The following is a 15627-nucleotide window of genomic DNA, read 5'->3' on the forward strand; positions in this document are numbered from 1 at the left end:
CCTCCAGCAGTGCCTTGATTCACCACTGAAAGGGTTTATTGGATGCATACAAGTTATGCTGGTGTGAAGGGCTGTCCACTTATAGGTATACCCTCTGCTAAATGTATTGACCTCAAGAGAGTAACCTCTTCTTGAATGTGGTGATCTCTGGCATGAACGTCTGCTAATGGGGCTATTTACGGAAGTGTGAATTCGTTTCTTACTGAACACCGATCTATGACTGAAAGTGGCTGCTTCCAGGTATATGTACAATTACGCACCTTTGCAGGTTTCTTTAAGTGCAATATAACCCAATCACCCTGTGTCATGCTGGACTAGTGTGTTCCCTATAATGGCTCAAGTGAGAATGTGGCATTATAATGTGCACACATTATAAAGTGCACAAAGAGGGGAAAAAAAGAAATGATTAGATGTTTTTTCCAACGACCATCTATTTCATGAGCTGAGTGCCTACAGGCAGCTTTATCTGTCATCGAAATTCAAGGTTTCCCAAAAAATTGTAATAAAAATATGTGCATATATACGTACATGCGGTGGCTTTTGGTCAGCCCACTTCATCCATTGGTCTGTTCAGCTGTCGTTTACATTGTGCTTTCGCCTGTCACAGCATGCGCAATAGGGCAAGGGGTCAGCGAAGTTTATCCATTGGCGGTCTGAAAGCAGTGCGCGCTGCTGTGCTTAAGCTGCTGGGCCACTTGTTTATTTATCATACTTTTGCCATTTTTGGGGGATTTTGTATATGTTTGCAAAAAAATGCATACATGCCCACGTCCGACCTTAATAATTTTGTTTCAACTTATTAGAAGCCTTTTTTTTATATAAAGTTTTATGCCAGTTTTTAGACTGTGGCAAGATAAGACTAATAACTTTGTTTGCAAGATGGAGACGGATAGAATTAGAGGATGTTGACATTTAACGAAGTTGATCCTTTTCGCTGTGCGTTGAAGTAAATTGCATTGACATTTGTGCTAATTGTATGTAGTACCATTTCTACATATGGCAGTACTGTATATGTCTTATAATTCTACTGTATTCTAAAATGGATCTTGCTGGAAATGCTGTTTATCTTGACAACTGAGTTGGTTTCCTCTCATCCTCCACAGTAACTGCTTTCACATGGTGAAACCGAAGCCTGTCCCAGGGCCTGATGTTGAGGCCTATTGTCTGCTGTGTGAGTGTAAATACGAGGAGCGAAGCACCAACACCATCAAGGTAAACGGGTTTAAAAAGAAAGAGTGAAAGAAGGAGTGCATGTTGGAGATGAGGCAGAGAAATGGATGTTTTGTACTAGACAGGAGCAGGGCCATGATTGGAGGAGAGAGGGGTGAGAAGGTAATTGGTCCAAGTTGAAAGAGGGACTCTGGGACAGCGGTGGGACACCTAAGTCAAGGGTCATAGAGGAGGAATGTCAGTGTGAGGGGAGCTTGGTGAGGGATGGTGTCTTGAGTGTTACAGAAGAGTTAGACATTGATAGTGGCAGGTGATCCAGCGCCAATACTAATTATTGATCAGGGATCGATACCCAACAAATATCACTACAATGGCCCATACACATTCTCCCAGTATCCCTGATACGCTGGGGTCAATTTGTTTGTTCCATCAGATATTTCTATTTATAAATCCCTGTGGACATCTGTTGAATAACTAATCCTGATGTCAACTTTCCTTCTACTTGGTCGGTGGACCAATTAGTTGAATAGTTAATGGCAATGATAATTACTAACTTACCAATCATTTAGAAAATTAATTGCAGACTCTCGGTTAGGTTGATAATGAAAAGTTTATCTCAATTTAAAGGTAAATGCTCATCTGCATTAGGTCACAATTACAAACATCGAATCTCATGATAGGAGACATTTTGTATCTTATACAGACTCATTAGGCAATGACATTATGTAATGAAGGAGTGGATAGGTGGAGAGACAAAAGTTTAGCAAACGCCAGAGAATAATATACCTAACGGAAAGATAGATGAAGATACAATAGGTTCATCTAAAATATTGCATATCAATATATTGTTGACCGAGTGGATAGGTGGCGAGACAAAAGGTTCAGAGACAAATACATTAATGCTGAGATTCTGAGAACGATAGAGGCTAAATACAAACCTATCGATCTGTAGGGAAAACCACTCCCTGGTCCTGGGAGATGATGGAGGATCCCCAAAAAGGAATCAGAGAACACTAGATATAAGGACAGGAACAGGACAGGACTGGAACAGCTAGGCATCTCTGCAAACCGACGGACAGCGAGCATTCTCCCCTCTTCTCTCCTGTCAGCCTAAGCTTCTTCCGCCAACCACACCTCCGAAGGCACCCTCATTATAGTCTAAAATTGACATGTCCATTCCTCAAATGTTGCATTTTACCCTCTAACTCGCATAGGGATTGGTGGGCTGGGAAGGTGGCGTTGTCACGCCACCATGACTTCATCTTTATTCAACAATTGCATTGTAGAAAACAGTTCCCATGGTGTGAATCTCAGCTTATTCACATGTTCTCCGCATAAGTTATAAATTCACATTCTTCTTCTTATGAATTAAATTTATCCGCAGAAGACGTCTCCGGTCCCACGCTCGGGAACAGTAGTTGGCAGGCGACTGACACACTGGCCTTCACTCCTTCATGTCATCTGCGGCACACTGCACATCTTTTTCTCCTCATGGCAGTACAAACTTGCTCCTTACAGCTCCCCCCTCCCACCATAGCCAAGTTAAATAAAATGGCATGAATAGAAATGAACATTTATTAACTATGTGATTATGAAACCATCCTTGTTTACCTCCCACCATCCACTACTTTTCATTAATGTTACTTAGCAAAAGCTTAGTGTAAAAAGCGGCATTAATCATTACTTTACAGCATGCTGCAATAGGCAAAATACTGGAGCACATGTGGCCTATTCATGCAATTTTTTTTAAACCACAAAGTTATTACATTATTATTCATTTACGTATTAGATCAGGCATGCGCAAGGCAGTTTCCCCATGTTCATGTTGGGTGCACCTTAATTTTACTATATCTACTTATTGTTAGTACATATTATGGGGGTACTCATTTCGAGCAGGTTTCATTTTCGCGAGACCCTGCTCCATCGCAGGTTTTAGTGCAAGGGGAGTGAAGTGGCTCCTCGCGTTGGCACCATTTTACATTGTATAAGATATTGCAATATATTTTAAAAGATTTTATTATACTTCAGCATTTCATTCTCTTGAATATTTCTGTTTGTTGACATATGTTGTGAGTGCAGCATCCTTTCCTCCTCACTAGATCGCACCCTGCTACTAACCATGAGCACCACTACTCTCCTCCTTATAGGTTGCTCTCTGCCATGCCTCCTCGTTGGTGGACGTCTTGTTCTCTGCAGCCTCCCACTATGTCTCCATTTCACCTGCAGGAATCTAACACATGTTGTTCATCCCAACCACCCTTCACCCACCTGCATACAGGAAGACTGTATTAGCCTTCTAGTGCCATCCTGTGAGACCTTGCCAGGTATTAGGCTCAGACGAACACTCTGTGCCCACATCTAAGAGGCGGGCTCATTGCCCTCTGCTGATCACACAGGTAGCCCTCAAACCCTTCCCGATACCCTGTCGCACTGTCCTCTGCCTTCAAGGTGGTCATCCCTAGGATACCATCCCTCGCTAGTCTCCTCTCTCCCTGCACTGCCCTCCTCTCAGGATGTCTCTGGATTTCTCCCCCTTTGTCCCAGAGTCCCTCTGCAAGTCTGGCCAGTAACCCTCTCATCCCTCTCTCAGCCAATCCGGGCCCTGCTCATCTCTAGTCTAAAAGACCTATTTCTGACAGGCCGTATTCTGCAATCCTCTGTCTGCACTGGTCACCTCTTGCCCATTTCCTCTCAGAGGGGATATTTTGGGACTTCCTGGGTACCCACTCCTTGCCTCATTTTATTATGGCTTTCTTTCCTCTCCTGCCTAGCCTGGACACTCCCGTCTTTTCTCAGGCTCGTGCGGGACATTGGCTCTCAGCCATATGTACCCCTCAACTATTTCTTCAGAAGTTCAATCCGCACTTTTTGATAACTACAGAATTTGGAAATAGATTCTATGACTTTTGGATGTCAATTATTTACAGCCGATTGGACAGAGTAAATGTAATCAATTTATTTCTTGATGGAATCAGCCACTATACTGAAACATCCAGTTCCGGATTACCAAATAGGCAAAGTAGGCACCGGCCTCATGGGCCCCCTTCGTTTAGGGGCCCCGCTACAACGTATCAAAATAATATTGATTTCATTGTCAACAAAATTTACAATCAAGCTTTCTTAAATATTGTTTCCAAAGATAGAAAAAAATGAATCAACTCAAAGAAATGAAATCTTTACATTAAAGACTCTGTAGAGAAATGACTGTATTAATGTAATGTACCCATTAACAACTTAAAGTACATAAACCAGAGACATCAGATTCCCATAACAGTTTGTCTCTTAAAAGCTCATCATCTGGCAGCTGTCAGTTTGTAAAAAAGAAAATCAGGTGCATTGGGTATTACGAGATAATTTGCGAGGGGGCCCCCGAAATTTCGACTGCCTAGGGGCCTCCACCAGGGTCGGACTGTCCATAGCGGGCACCGTGCGTTTCCCAGGTAGGCTGCCAGGGTGGGGCCTGTTTTGGGTCCCTGGGGGCCGTTTTTGTTACCGGGGGACGGCAATACCGGCCCCCTGTATCAAAATCGGCCAAAGCAGACACCTGGGCTGCACCACCCCCCTTCCCTTGGGGGGACCTGCCGAGCAGTGTGCCAGGGCCGGTTTCATTTTTCAGTCCTGCCCTGGCCTCCACAGGGTTTAATCCGGCACTGGAAACATGACGACTCTGAGTTTACCTGCAGGGGAAGGAATAAATCAACCCACACATACGTGCTCCATTAACAACCCTCCTTCTCTTACACTCACCCTCACATTGCACCTCACCCTCCCGCTACACATAACAAAACTTGTATCTTTATCGGTGGTTGAGATAATGAGTTGCTGTCCTGGTGAATTATTCTGTCTCAGTTCTAACTGATCTCCGTTGGTCTCCAGACTGCATAAGTGTTGTACATGCTGAGCTGCAGCACACTCGCAACTCAAGGCACCATTCACCATTACCTCCTCGTCCCTCCCGCTTAGATTCCTCTCCATATGAGTCCTCCATGCATGCTGTCTGGCTCTGGTCCTGCACAGGGCCGGACTGGGAACCGAAACCAGGCCTGGCGAACTGCTCAGCCGGCCCCCCTGGAGGCAAAGGGGTGAGAGGCCAAGCCGTTTGCAAGGGCCGGTTTCTGCCGATTTTGTTACAGGGGGCCAATATTACCGACCCCCAGTAACAAAAACGGCCCCCCATGGGGCCTAAAATCGTCCCACCACACCCTAGCGCTCCACCGGGGAAATGCCAGGGGCCCGCTACTGCCAGTCCAGCCCTGGTCCTGCACCTGCAAGGGGGAGACTAGGTGGCAGGTCTTCAGGACCCGTGGCCATCTGGACGGGATTGCAACGCCCTCGCAGATGGCGTGGGACCCGGTATTCGTGTTCTATGCCGCCAGAGGTGTATGAGGCATTTGCGCACTGGAGCGCTGACTGGTCTGAGGGAGTGCACTGTCGGTGTTGCCAGGCCTCACCCTCTCCTGAGTTCCTGAATGGAACGTGTGGTGCCTCTGTTGGGGACGTTTCTAAGGTGCAGCAAGGAGCAGTGCTGCGCTTCTCCGCTGAGCAGTTCTTGAGGTGAGAAGGGCACTTTTATAAGTCTGTAGCGGGGCTATAGTTTTTTGTGATTGGTTCCCTTTTTTCTATTCTAGCTTTATTGGAGGGCTTGTCTGTGGCTTTTCCATTCGGCTGTTAAGTTTTCCAGGGGGTATTTAAGAACAAGTTTTTCCTTTTCTTCATTGTAACATGGATGGACAAAGGAGTGATTATTGACAGCTGGCAGGTTAAGGCCATGATTGATGAAGTGGTGGCGATGGGCTTGGCTTTCAATCCTCCAATCCTAAGACATAGGCATCTGTGCATAAGGACGTAGGCACTGATACTGAAAGTGACTCCTTATCTGAAACACCCGGTGTGTCTGGGAGTAAGTTTATTTCCTGAGATGAGTAGGCTGCTATTTTGCTGCATATCAGAGACAATCTGGGTTTTGATCCACAACCTGCTGTCGATGAGGCTAGGGGGATAGTTCCACAATATGCGAAGCCTTCTGCGGAGGCTCTTCCTCTTCACCCTAAGATTACAGATGCTATCTTTCGGGGTAGGAAGGAGCCGGATCAGTTTCAGATTCTTAGACTCCTGCAAAAATCCTATGTTTTGGAAGCAGTTGATTCTGTACTCCCTTCATCCATTAAAGTGTATTCAGTCTTGGTGTCAACGATTGGCAGGTCATCATTGAACCCTGAAGACTGTTCACCAGTGGATCCTATGGATACAAAAGTGGACTCAGGCATGAAGCAGTGTTTTGGGTCTAAAAATCTAGTGTTGAGGGCAGCATCCTATGCGGCGATCGCTTCTCAGTCCTTGGTCAAGGATTTTGACTCTCTGGCTGAAGTGATGCAGGAGGAGGCTGATCTGTCTGACATTTTGGTTCATATGGAGCAACAATCTAAACTGCTGACTGGTGTCTTCTTGGCTATTTTCAAAGATGCGTCTGTAGCCTCCATTTCCGAGGTGATGGTCCGGATTAATCCGTGGCTACGGGATCGGAAGGTGGATTCATCAGAAAAAGCCTCCTTCCTGAAGTTTCCATTTGATGGTCCAAACTCTTTTGGGATTGGTTGGATTTATTTATTTTATTTTATTTTATTTTAGTGTTTTATAGAGCGCAAGCTTGACCCGATAGGGTATCAGAGCGCTTTACAAAGTCATCGAGTTGTACAAAAGGCATGAAATAATAAGAGTATACCATCAATAGGGAGGTGGCGGGGTGCCGGGTAAGTAAGGGATGGAGGGATAACAATGTACAGTTTACATTACAGTTACTCAAGACAAGGTCCCAGGTTACATGGTGGGGTGAGTAGGTTATCAGAGGGAGGCAAAAGCCGTGAGTTGATCAGGGTCTCTGTGGCAGATGACATGATGAGGAAATTGTTCAAGGATAAGAAACATTCAGGGTCCTGTCAGTTCTCATCTAGTAAGAATTTCAGATCCTTGACCCGGGAGACCAGGCACTATCCCAAGAAGAACTCTAAATATTATTCTGCATGCCGTTGCTGGACCAGTCTTGTGACCTCCCAGGCGTCCGCGGCTGGTAATTGTAAGGCAAGGCCATCAATCAGTGTTCCTGGCTACTCCATCCCTCTGGCTTTGGACAAGGTGGGATGGAAGCTCATGGATTTTGTCCACATTTGGGAAACCTCTTTCACGTATTGCTGGGTTTTGGACATTGTTCGGGATGGGTACTCTATAAACTTCATCTCTCTGCCTCCAGATTCTGGGTACATCCCTACTCCCATTCCCAAGGATGCTGTAAAGAGAGAGACTTTGTGGGGTGGCGTTTTGGCCTTAATGCTCAAAATGCAATTGTTCCTGTGTCTCCTGATGAAAAGGAGCAGGGGGTGTACTCCATTCTCTTTGTGGTCCAGAAGGTGTCAGGAGGCTATCGGCCGGTGCTCGATATCAAAAGGTTCAATTGATGGATCAGGACTGTTCATTTTCGCATGGTTATGCTGCAAAGCATCATTCTGCTAGCCTCTGTGCAAGACTTTCTGTCAACCATCGATTTGTAGGACCCATACAGGTTTTGACGAAGGTTCTGGCTCCGTTGATGAAACTTCTTCATCAGCAGAATATAAGTGTTCAGTCCTATCATGATAATTGTCTTATGTTTGCCAAGTCTGCCCTTCAAGCGATGGTACATGGTCATCTGATGGTCTACACATTGACATTTCGTGGATTCCTCATAAACACTATGAAGTCTTAGTTGCTCTTAGGGTCCAGATTCCACACAGACCTAGGGGTGGTTGCCCTGCGAGACAGCAGGGTGCAGAAGATCTAGTTTTGTGTTCTGCATCTCCTGATGACTTCCTCTCCCAGAGTTTCAGATTGGAGGAGACTTGGCAGCCACTGTGTTTTTAGTTCCATGGGTTCGGTTCCATTTGAACAAGTTAATTTGCTTCTTCCTTCAGCACTGGGATCCTGTTTCACAGCAGATATCTCCCCCTCTCCTGGTGTCAGAGGCCATGAGAAAGGAACTGGCTTGATGGTTGGACCCCTTGCAGATCTGGAGTGGAGTTTTTGTGTCATCCCCATCCATTAGTGATCACTACGGATTCAAGCAAGAAGGACTGAGGTGCCTGGATGTCTTCCCCTCAAGTCCAGCGTCTTTGGACTTCCACTCAGAGAGCTCGGTCTGCCAACTGGAGGGAGCTCAAGATAATCCTTTTGGCTCTTCTGGCATTTCTTCCTTTGATTTTGCACCAGGCTGTCATTTCGGATCAGATCTTCTCTTGGTGCCAGACTTGTCTCCTTTCTCCGAAATAGGTTTATATTCAGGGTCCCCTGAACACTCGTGTGGACCTGTTGAGCAGGGTGATTCCCTCCTCCCATGACTTTTGTTTTTCTGGCCTGTTGTTCAGTCAGATCTTTCAGAGATGGAGTGTCCGGTGGTGTTTTTTTGAGTCTTCCCTCAACACTCTTCTACTCGGCTTTTTCTCCATGAAGAGAGACTCTACTGCTTGGGGAATAGATGCTTTGTGAATGAGGTTTGCAGTGCTGTTGCCGGTGCTGTAAATTTCCTGTTTGGGTGAGTAAACTTTCCATGTCTGCCACCTATGTTGTAACTAAAATAAAAGAGAAGGCATACACTGCACAGCCCTTGCCTCTGTATTTAACCCTTCTTATCCCTTTAAAAACAATAGTTTCTGCTATGAAAATCGTTAACTGTAAAACATTTCAATAGAATGAGACCCCACCAGGAGGGATTGACGATGTACTCAGAATGAATATCCTCTGTCACGAGGGCCCAAAAATTCACCTTAGTAGTCTGGCCTCCGTGCTGACTGGAAACGTTGTTTGCATATGCAAGTAGGATTTCAGAGACTGAGTATGGAAGCTAACACCACAACATGTAGAGAATGAGGGTACAGACTGAATTGCTACGACCAGACTCGTTCTAATGAATGCTAGCTGACAATGTGTAATTTGAAAAGTAAGAAAGCAAGCGTGTGATATGTAACTACAATTCAATCACATAGAAAAGCGTAATGTGAGCTTGACTTTTGCAGTTCATCATCATCTTTTACCTGGCAGTTGTGGAGGCTCTTCTACTCTACATGGCCTTTCTCATGCTGGTGGACCCTCTAGTCCGTAAGTGGCAATCCTACGCCCAGCCTCTGCTTAATGAAGAGGAGACCGAGGTGAGATGGAACACGGGTTGCATGCATGACCAAGTAGTTCCTTGTCATAGCTGAGAATTGGGAATGGGGTGAATAGACGGGCAGTATCACACCAATCCAACCCACCCATCTAGTAGCAGGTAGCAAAGAATGAAGTATGGATGTCTTTACTCCATCCCTACTTTCCGAAGCATCAGATTGTGGCAAAGGTTGAGCTAAGTAGAAGTACATTAAGCTCACTGTCTGTACACATTGAAGTGATACTGAGGTAAGTTGATGTGAGTATACTATAGGTTGGTAGGATCTGTTAAAACAGATTGAGGTAAGGGAGTATGCTCTATGTTCACACAGTTCATGTGACAGAGCACAGTTCAATTGAAATTGAAACATGTATATGGTATTTCTACACATATGCATAGTGCATACAATCTTATGCATTGCATAGCACTGCTTTGCCTCAGTGCGATCAAGAGTGGTCTGCTAAAGTTCCATGCTCACATATCTAATTTGAAGTAGCTCCTTGAGTCTGCTGTACCTTGGCTGAGCCATCAAGCCATTTGAAAGGAAATCACTTTAGTAATAAATTAAACAATATATGGACGGTGAAACAGTAATCAAATGAAAATCACAGAAAGCAAAGAAGGTAACAGACTTGTCACTAACATAAAGAACTACAGCCCCAACACTGGGCACCAAAGTTGCAGGCGATGGGCCTTGTGCTGAAAGAAAGAATAGAAATTTTCCTAGCCTAGGAGAAGGTAAGTTTTGATTCTATTAAGGACACGGAGGCGAGGATTATGCTTTCCTTCTTCGCTTTATTTTCCAAAATTCATAAACAGCAGCTAATAACGAAAAACTACATTTCCCATGAACCAGGGAAAGAATCACTAACAGCAATTTCATTAGTCCTATTTCAGTGTCCACATTCCAGGCTGCATAACAGTCCGTGTCATTTCCTGCAACCCATCTTTCTTCGCGCGAGTCACGCCGTTCCTTCTTGCTCATGCGTCTTGCTTCGATCCATCATTACCTTGAAAGACAATGTGTGTCAGCTTTGGTAATGCAAAGGTAATCGTCATATCAGAAACACGCGTACGATAACAGTTAAGCAAAGCAACATTGTAAGGTTGAATCACCAAACCAGCAATAATGAAACACAGATTACTTACTCCCATACGGGTGGGTCTGCACCCATTCTAGTTGCTGGGAGGGATAATCCTTGCCTCCATGTCCTTGATAGAATTGAAACTTACCTTCTACCAGGCTAGGCAAATTTCTTTTCTATGTCAGGATCGAAGGCGAGGATTATGCTCCTTTAAAGTTTACTCACAACCACCTGGGCCGCATTCAGCACCGGCTTAAAGTAAAATCTCTTAAACGTGGAGTCTGAGGTCCTCCAAACGAGCGCCCAGACTGAAGGCCTTAGAAGCCATTGCCCCCCGTGCTGAATGGGCCGCAAAGGCCTTTGTATTAATGCCCACCTCTTGCATTACTCACCTGACCCAACGGGCTATTGTGGGTGAAGAAACCGCCTTGAACGGTTTTCTGAGTGCTATCAAGAGTTGTCGCTCGCCCGGTGGACAAACTTCCTCCGTAGCCTCCTTATATGCCTTAAGACACTTTACCACACAGAGCTTTGGGGAATCCGCAAAAGCTGGGTAAGAAATCATACAGGTGTTTAACTTGGTGTGTCTACTCACCATGAACGTTACCCCGTCCGGGAAAAAGTCTCTAGCCGAAATATCTAAGGCCTGAACGTCAGATACTCTCCCGCAGGAAATGAGGCACAACAACATCGCCAACTTTGCTGAAATTTCTTTCCGCGATAAGAAGCGGTTGGGCTGCCAGATAAGAAAAGATTCAAAACCAGATTGACGTCCCAAAGGACCGAGTACCGAGGTTCTGGGGGGAGAGACAAATGGATCCCTCTTAGTAACTTGCAGACAAAAGGATGCTCGCCCAGCCGTGCCCCTTCCACCGGAGCATGTCCCACTGAAATGGCAGACCTGACAGTTTTAATTGACCAATAGGCCAAACCCTTTCCCGCTAATGTCGCCAAATAGTTGAGGACGTGAGTCAAATCTGAGCCCATGGGATCCACTTCCCTTCGCAGACACCAGCAAACCCATTGCGTCCATGAGGACCGGTAACGCTTGGATGTGCTGTCGGCCCAGGCTCTGGAAAGTAAGAGCTCAGCGTGGCTTGAAAGGCCTGGGAGTCTCCATCTTCGCCTGTAATCCGCCCCTACTCCACCAGGTGATGGGACTCGCCCTCCGTATTCGTCAGAATGTGAGGAAAGTGGGGGAGTCGGATTGGAGAAGCCCAAGAAAGTTCCAGTTGAACCGGAAACCAGGCTTGTGACCTCCACAGTGGCGTGACCAACACCCCTGTCGCCTTCTGCCTGCGGACCAGAGCTGCTATCCACGTGATGATCGAGAATGGGGGAAACGCATATCCTTTCTCCTGACTCCAATCCTGGAGGAATGCGTCCGTAGCTTCCCCCAGCAGGTCCGGCCTCCAACTGAAGAACCGAGGGAGCTGGTGATCTAGCCAGCTCCCAAACAGGTCAATGGAGAGAGGGCCCCATCGATCCGCCAGCAGGTGAAACGCCAGTGTATTTAGCTTCCATACGCTGGCTTCCCACGGATGGCGGGTGTGCCAATCTGCCACTTGGTTGCCTCGACCACCATCACTGAGACCTGGTTGTCCAAGCCAAAATTCCAGAACTCCTTGGCCATGTTCGCCAAGGCTCGAGACCTGGTGCCTCCCAGATGGTTGATATATCTCACCGCGGAGACATTGTCCATCTATAGGAGTACCGAGGACTGAACCCGATTGTTGGTCCCGCAACGGACCGCAAATGACCCTGCCAAAAGCTCCAGGCAGTTTATATGCAGGTGGTGTTCTTGAGGAGACCAATTTCCGCCAGTGGAGAAATCCCCACACCGAGCGCCCTGGCCTGACCTGCTGACATGTGACTCTATCACCAAGTCGGGAACGGAACCGAAGATAGCCCTTCCGTTCCAGGCCTCCATATGCGCTAGCCACCACTCCAACTCCTTTCTCACTTCGTCCGTCACAGAGACTACCTGGGAGTACATATAACCCCTCCTGAGATGATGCGCCTTCAGATGCTGCAGTGCCCAGTAGTGCAACGGGCCGGGAAAAATCGCCTAAATCGAGGCGGAGAGTAGACCCATGAGGATCGCAGTCTGTCTTAGAGAGGTTTATTGCCCTGCCAGGGTCTGGCGAATCTCGTGCCTGATCTGTGCAACCTTCCAAGAGGGGAGACTCAGAGAAGAGGAGATGGAGTCTATGATGAAACCCAGATAAACCGCCCTCTGCGTCAGCACCAAGAGCAACTTGTGCTCGTTGATCACAAAGCCCCAACCTCGAGGGGCATTGCGCTAGAATAAGCATGCCGTTCAGATAAATAATTAACAGTACTCCTTGCATGCGCAAAAACTCTATCCCCGGCTTGAGGACCTTGGTGAAACACCACGGGGCAGATGAGAGTCTGAAGGGCGGCATTAGGAACTCGTAAGCCTGCCTGCACCATAGGAACTGGAGGAAACAACAGTGAGGGGGAAAATTGGAACCGTCAGGTACGCATCTTTCAGGACCAGGCACACCATCCAATCGAATGGAAGCAGCACGTCCCTGAGGAGATGGATACCCTCCATCTTGAAGTAGCGGTACAGAAGCCACTCGTTGAAGTCCTTGAGGTTGATGACCGGTCTTCGACCCCCATCGGACTTGCCGACCAAGAAGAGATTGCTGAGGAAACCTCCCGGATGAACCTCCGTGCGACAGACTGCTCCCTTCCGCATAAGAGCGGAGACTTCTTTGTCTATCATTGCCCCATCTGTGATGGAAAAAGAGGTTGGTCGAGGGTGGGCGTACTGGCGGGGGGCACCGTAGAACTCTATTTGGAACCTCTGTACCTTCTGGAGAACCCAAGCATCCTCCGTAATTGCCTCCCAAGCGGGGAGAAACAGTGCCAGCCGGCCTCCCACTCGCAGCTGTGTTGAAGGCAAAACACTCACCGTTGGCACCTCCGCGGTTGCCGCCTTTGTATCCTCCGCGGCCTTTGAAGCGTTGACCCCTTGTTGGGTAAAAGTTGTTGAATCGCGGGTTTGCCTGGTATTGCCCGCGTCCGGAGCCTTGACCCCCCCGAGAGGGGTTCTGGGATGCGAACCGGCCTCCCGAGCGGCCTCTACCACAACCGGCCCCTTGGAAAACCAGAGGGTGGAATACTTTTTAAATATTTGACTGGGCTTTGTCCAGGGACGTGAACGTCGCAACAAATGTGCCCAATTCCTTGACGAAAGGCTCGCCAAATAAACCCCCTTGTGCAACTGCCCCCGCCTCTGAGGAGGCTAGGTCACCCAACTTTGGATCGACCTTAATCAAAAGGGAGCACCGGCGTTCCGTCGACAGGGCGCAGTTAGCATTTTCCATAAAGCAGATAGCTCGCTGCGCCCTTGCAGAAAGGACGTCAGGGGCAATCAGGGAACTGGAGAGACGGGCCTCTTTGGCCATGTCCAGAATCTTGGTCATGGCGCCAATGGCATCCAATAGCTTGTCCTGACAAGCCTGCCATGACCGATCAATTCTCTGCTTTAGATCTTTGACAAACTTCGCCAAGAATGTGGCCATCTTGGCATCTAAATCTGGCGTAAGCGCCACCTTCCCCTCCAACGTGGGGCGGGGACACTCAGCCCTTAGTCTGCTACGAGCCCCCTTCTCTAGGGGCTTCCTGAGGCGCGCCGCCACATACTTCGCCACTTTATCCGCGAGAGTCCACTCCGCCGACCTCGGATGGACAATGTCGTCCGGGTCCAACATGTCTAACATGTCCTCCTTGGGAGGCTCGGGAGGCCGAACGGCTGCCATGATCTCCAGGACCCCACCTCCTCGTCCGATTCCTCAGGGGAGTCTTCCTCTTGGGATTGGGGTGAATCTGGCTGCGGAGGCGTAGTATCCAGAGCTGGGTGCTCCTGCGGTGGCTCTCCCTGAGAGGTCTTGGCCAGGAAGGCTTTTATAAGGCGCGCGAACGCGTCTTTATTAACCCCTTGTTCACATATCTTCTTGGGAGGAGGGGGGCATCACTAGCATCCTGGTCAGCGCCCTGAACTTGGGGGAGAAGAGGGGAAGTGCCTGCGCCCGACTGCGCCATCTTGGCGCACTCCTGCGTTATCCTATCGGCCAACCTCATGGGCGTCATTAGATCGTTTATGGCCCTGTAAATAGAGGTGTCAATGACCTCCTAGAAATTGTCATCCCACTGCAGGTAGGATAAGGAGTCCTCCTCTTCGTAATACTCCTGCTCCATCCCTAAGACATTAGGGTTATCCAGCTAAGCCCACAGGGAGGATGAGGCGTCCCTATGAAATCAGCACGCAGCGCATGCAAGTTTTTGGCTCAGGGGTCCCCCCAGGAATTCGCGTGACCAAAGTGGCACAATTTCGGCGAGGCCCAAGCCCCAGGACACCCAGCACCCACAAACTTCACTGGGTATACTCTGCCAGGGAGAGGTGTCCTTGCCTAGGCCAACATGCCCAGTGCTGCACTGACTCTGAGATTACACCTCAGGGCGTAAAGAGCACTGCTCCGGTGCACCGCACAACTACTGACCCTAACGGGCATTAGAAAGCCTGAAAATCGAGGCAAAAAAACTGACCCAGACACTCTGGGCGTACCAGGCAGCTGGGGAAGCGAGTATATGCAGGCTAAACGGAGCCAGCGAGTCACGGAAACCCCGCAGTGCCCTCTAGTGGGCAGAGGACTGCACTGCGGCCTCGGGATTGGTAACACCACCGCGTAAGGAGCGCAGAGCGTTCCCGCGACTTGCCAAGGGAATCTGAAAATGAAGGCAATAACACCCACGTGCAACCGCCACACAACGCGGCATTAATTTTCCCATAAACAGACAATTAAGTAAGCACAATAGGCAAATGTTACTTAACTAGCTGCCGAGCAGGGAAGAAAGAGGGGTTGCAGGAAGTGACTTAGACTGTTATGCAGCCTGGAATGTGGACACTGAAATAGGACTAATGAAATTGTTGTTACTAATTTTTTCCCTTGTTCATTGGAAATGTAGTTTTTTGTTATTATCTGCTGTTTATGAATTTTGGAAAATAAAGCGAAGAAGGAAAGCATGATCCTCGCCTCCGGTCCTGACATAGAATAAATGTGCACCCTGGGATTTACAACCCAACATGAGAGCAGTTTGACTAATTTCAGGAATGAAGAAAACTTTTCCAGATTTTGTTTTGTAACCTCCACAGTCAACGCTTTCCAG

General features: G+C 47.8%; 1 protein-coding gene across 1 annotated transcript in view; it reads left to right on the forward strand.

The window, feature by feature from the left end:
- The first annotated feature begins 902 nt into the window (after positions 1-902).
- Positions 903-15627, forward strand: part of TMEM9 (transmembrane protein 9) — a 168385-nt gene continuing 153660 nt past the window's right edge. The window contains exons 1-3 of the mRNA XM_085643220.1: positions 903-946; positions 1104-1212; positions 9213-9344. Coding sequence (XP_085499346.1) covers positions 903-946; positions 1104-1212; positions 9213-9344 — 285 coding nt within the window. The remainder of the gene's footprint in view (positions 947-1103; positions 1213-9212; positions 9345-15627) is intronic.

The sequence above is a fragment of the Triturus cristatus genome, chromosome 1_1 (assembly GCF_964204655.1).
Source record: "Triturus cristatus chromosome 1_1, aTriCri1.1, whole genome shotgun sequence".
NCBI lineage: Eukaryota > Metazoa > Chordata > Amphibia > Caudata > Salamandridae > Triturus > Triturus cristatus.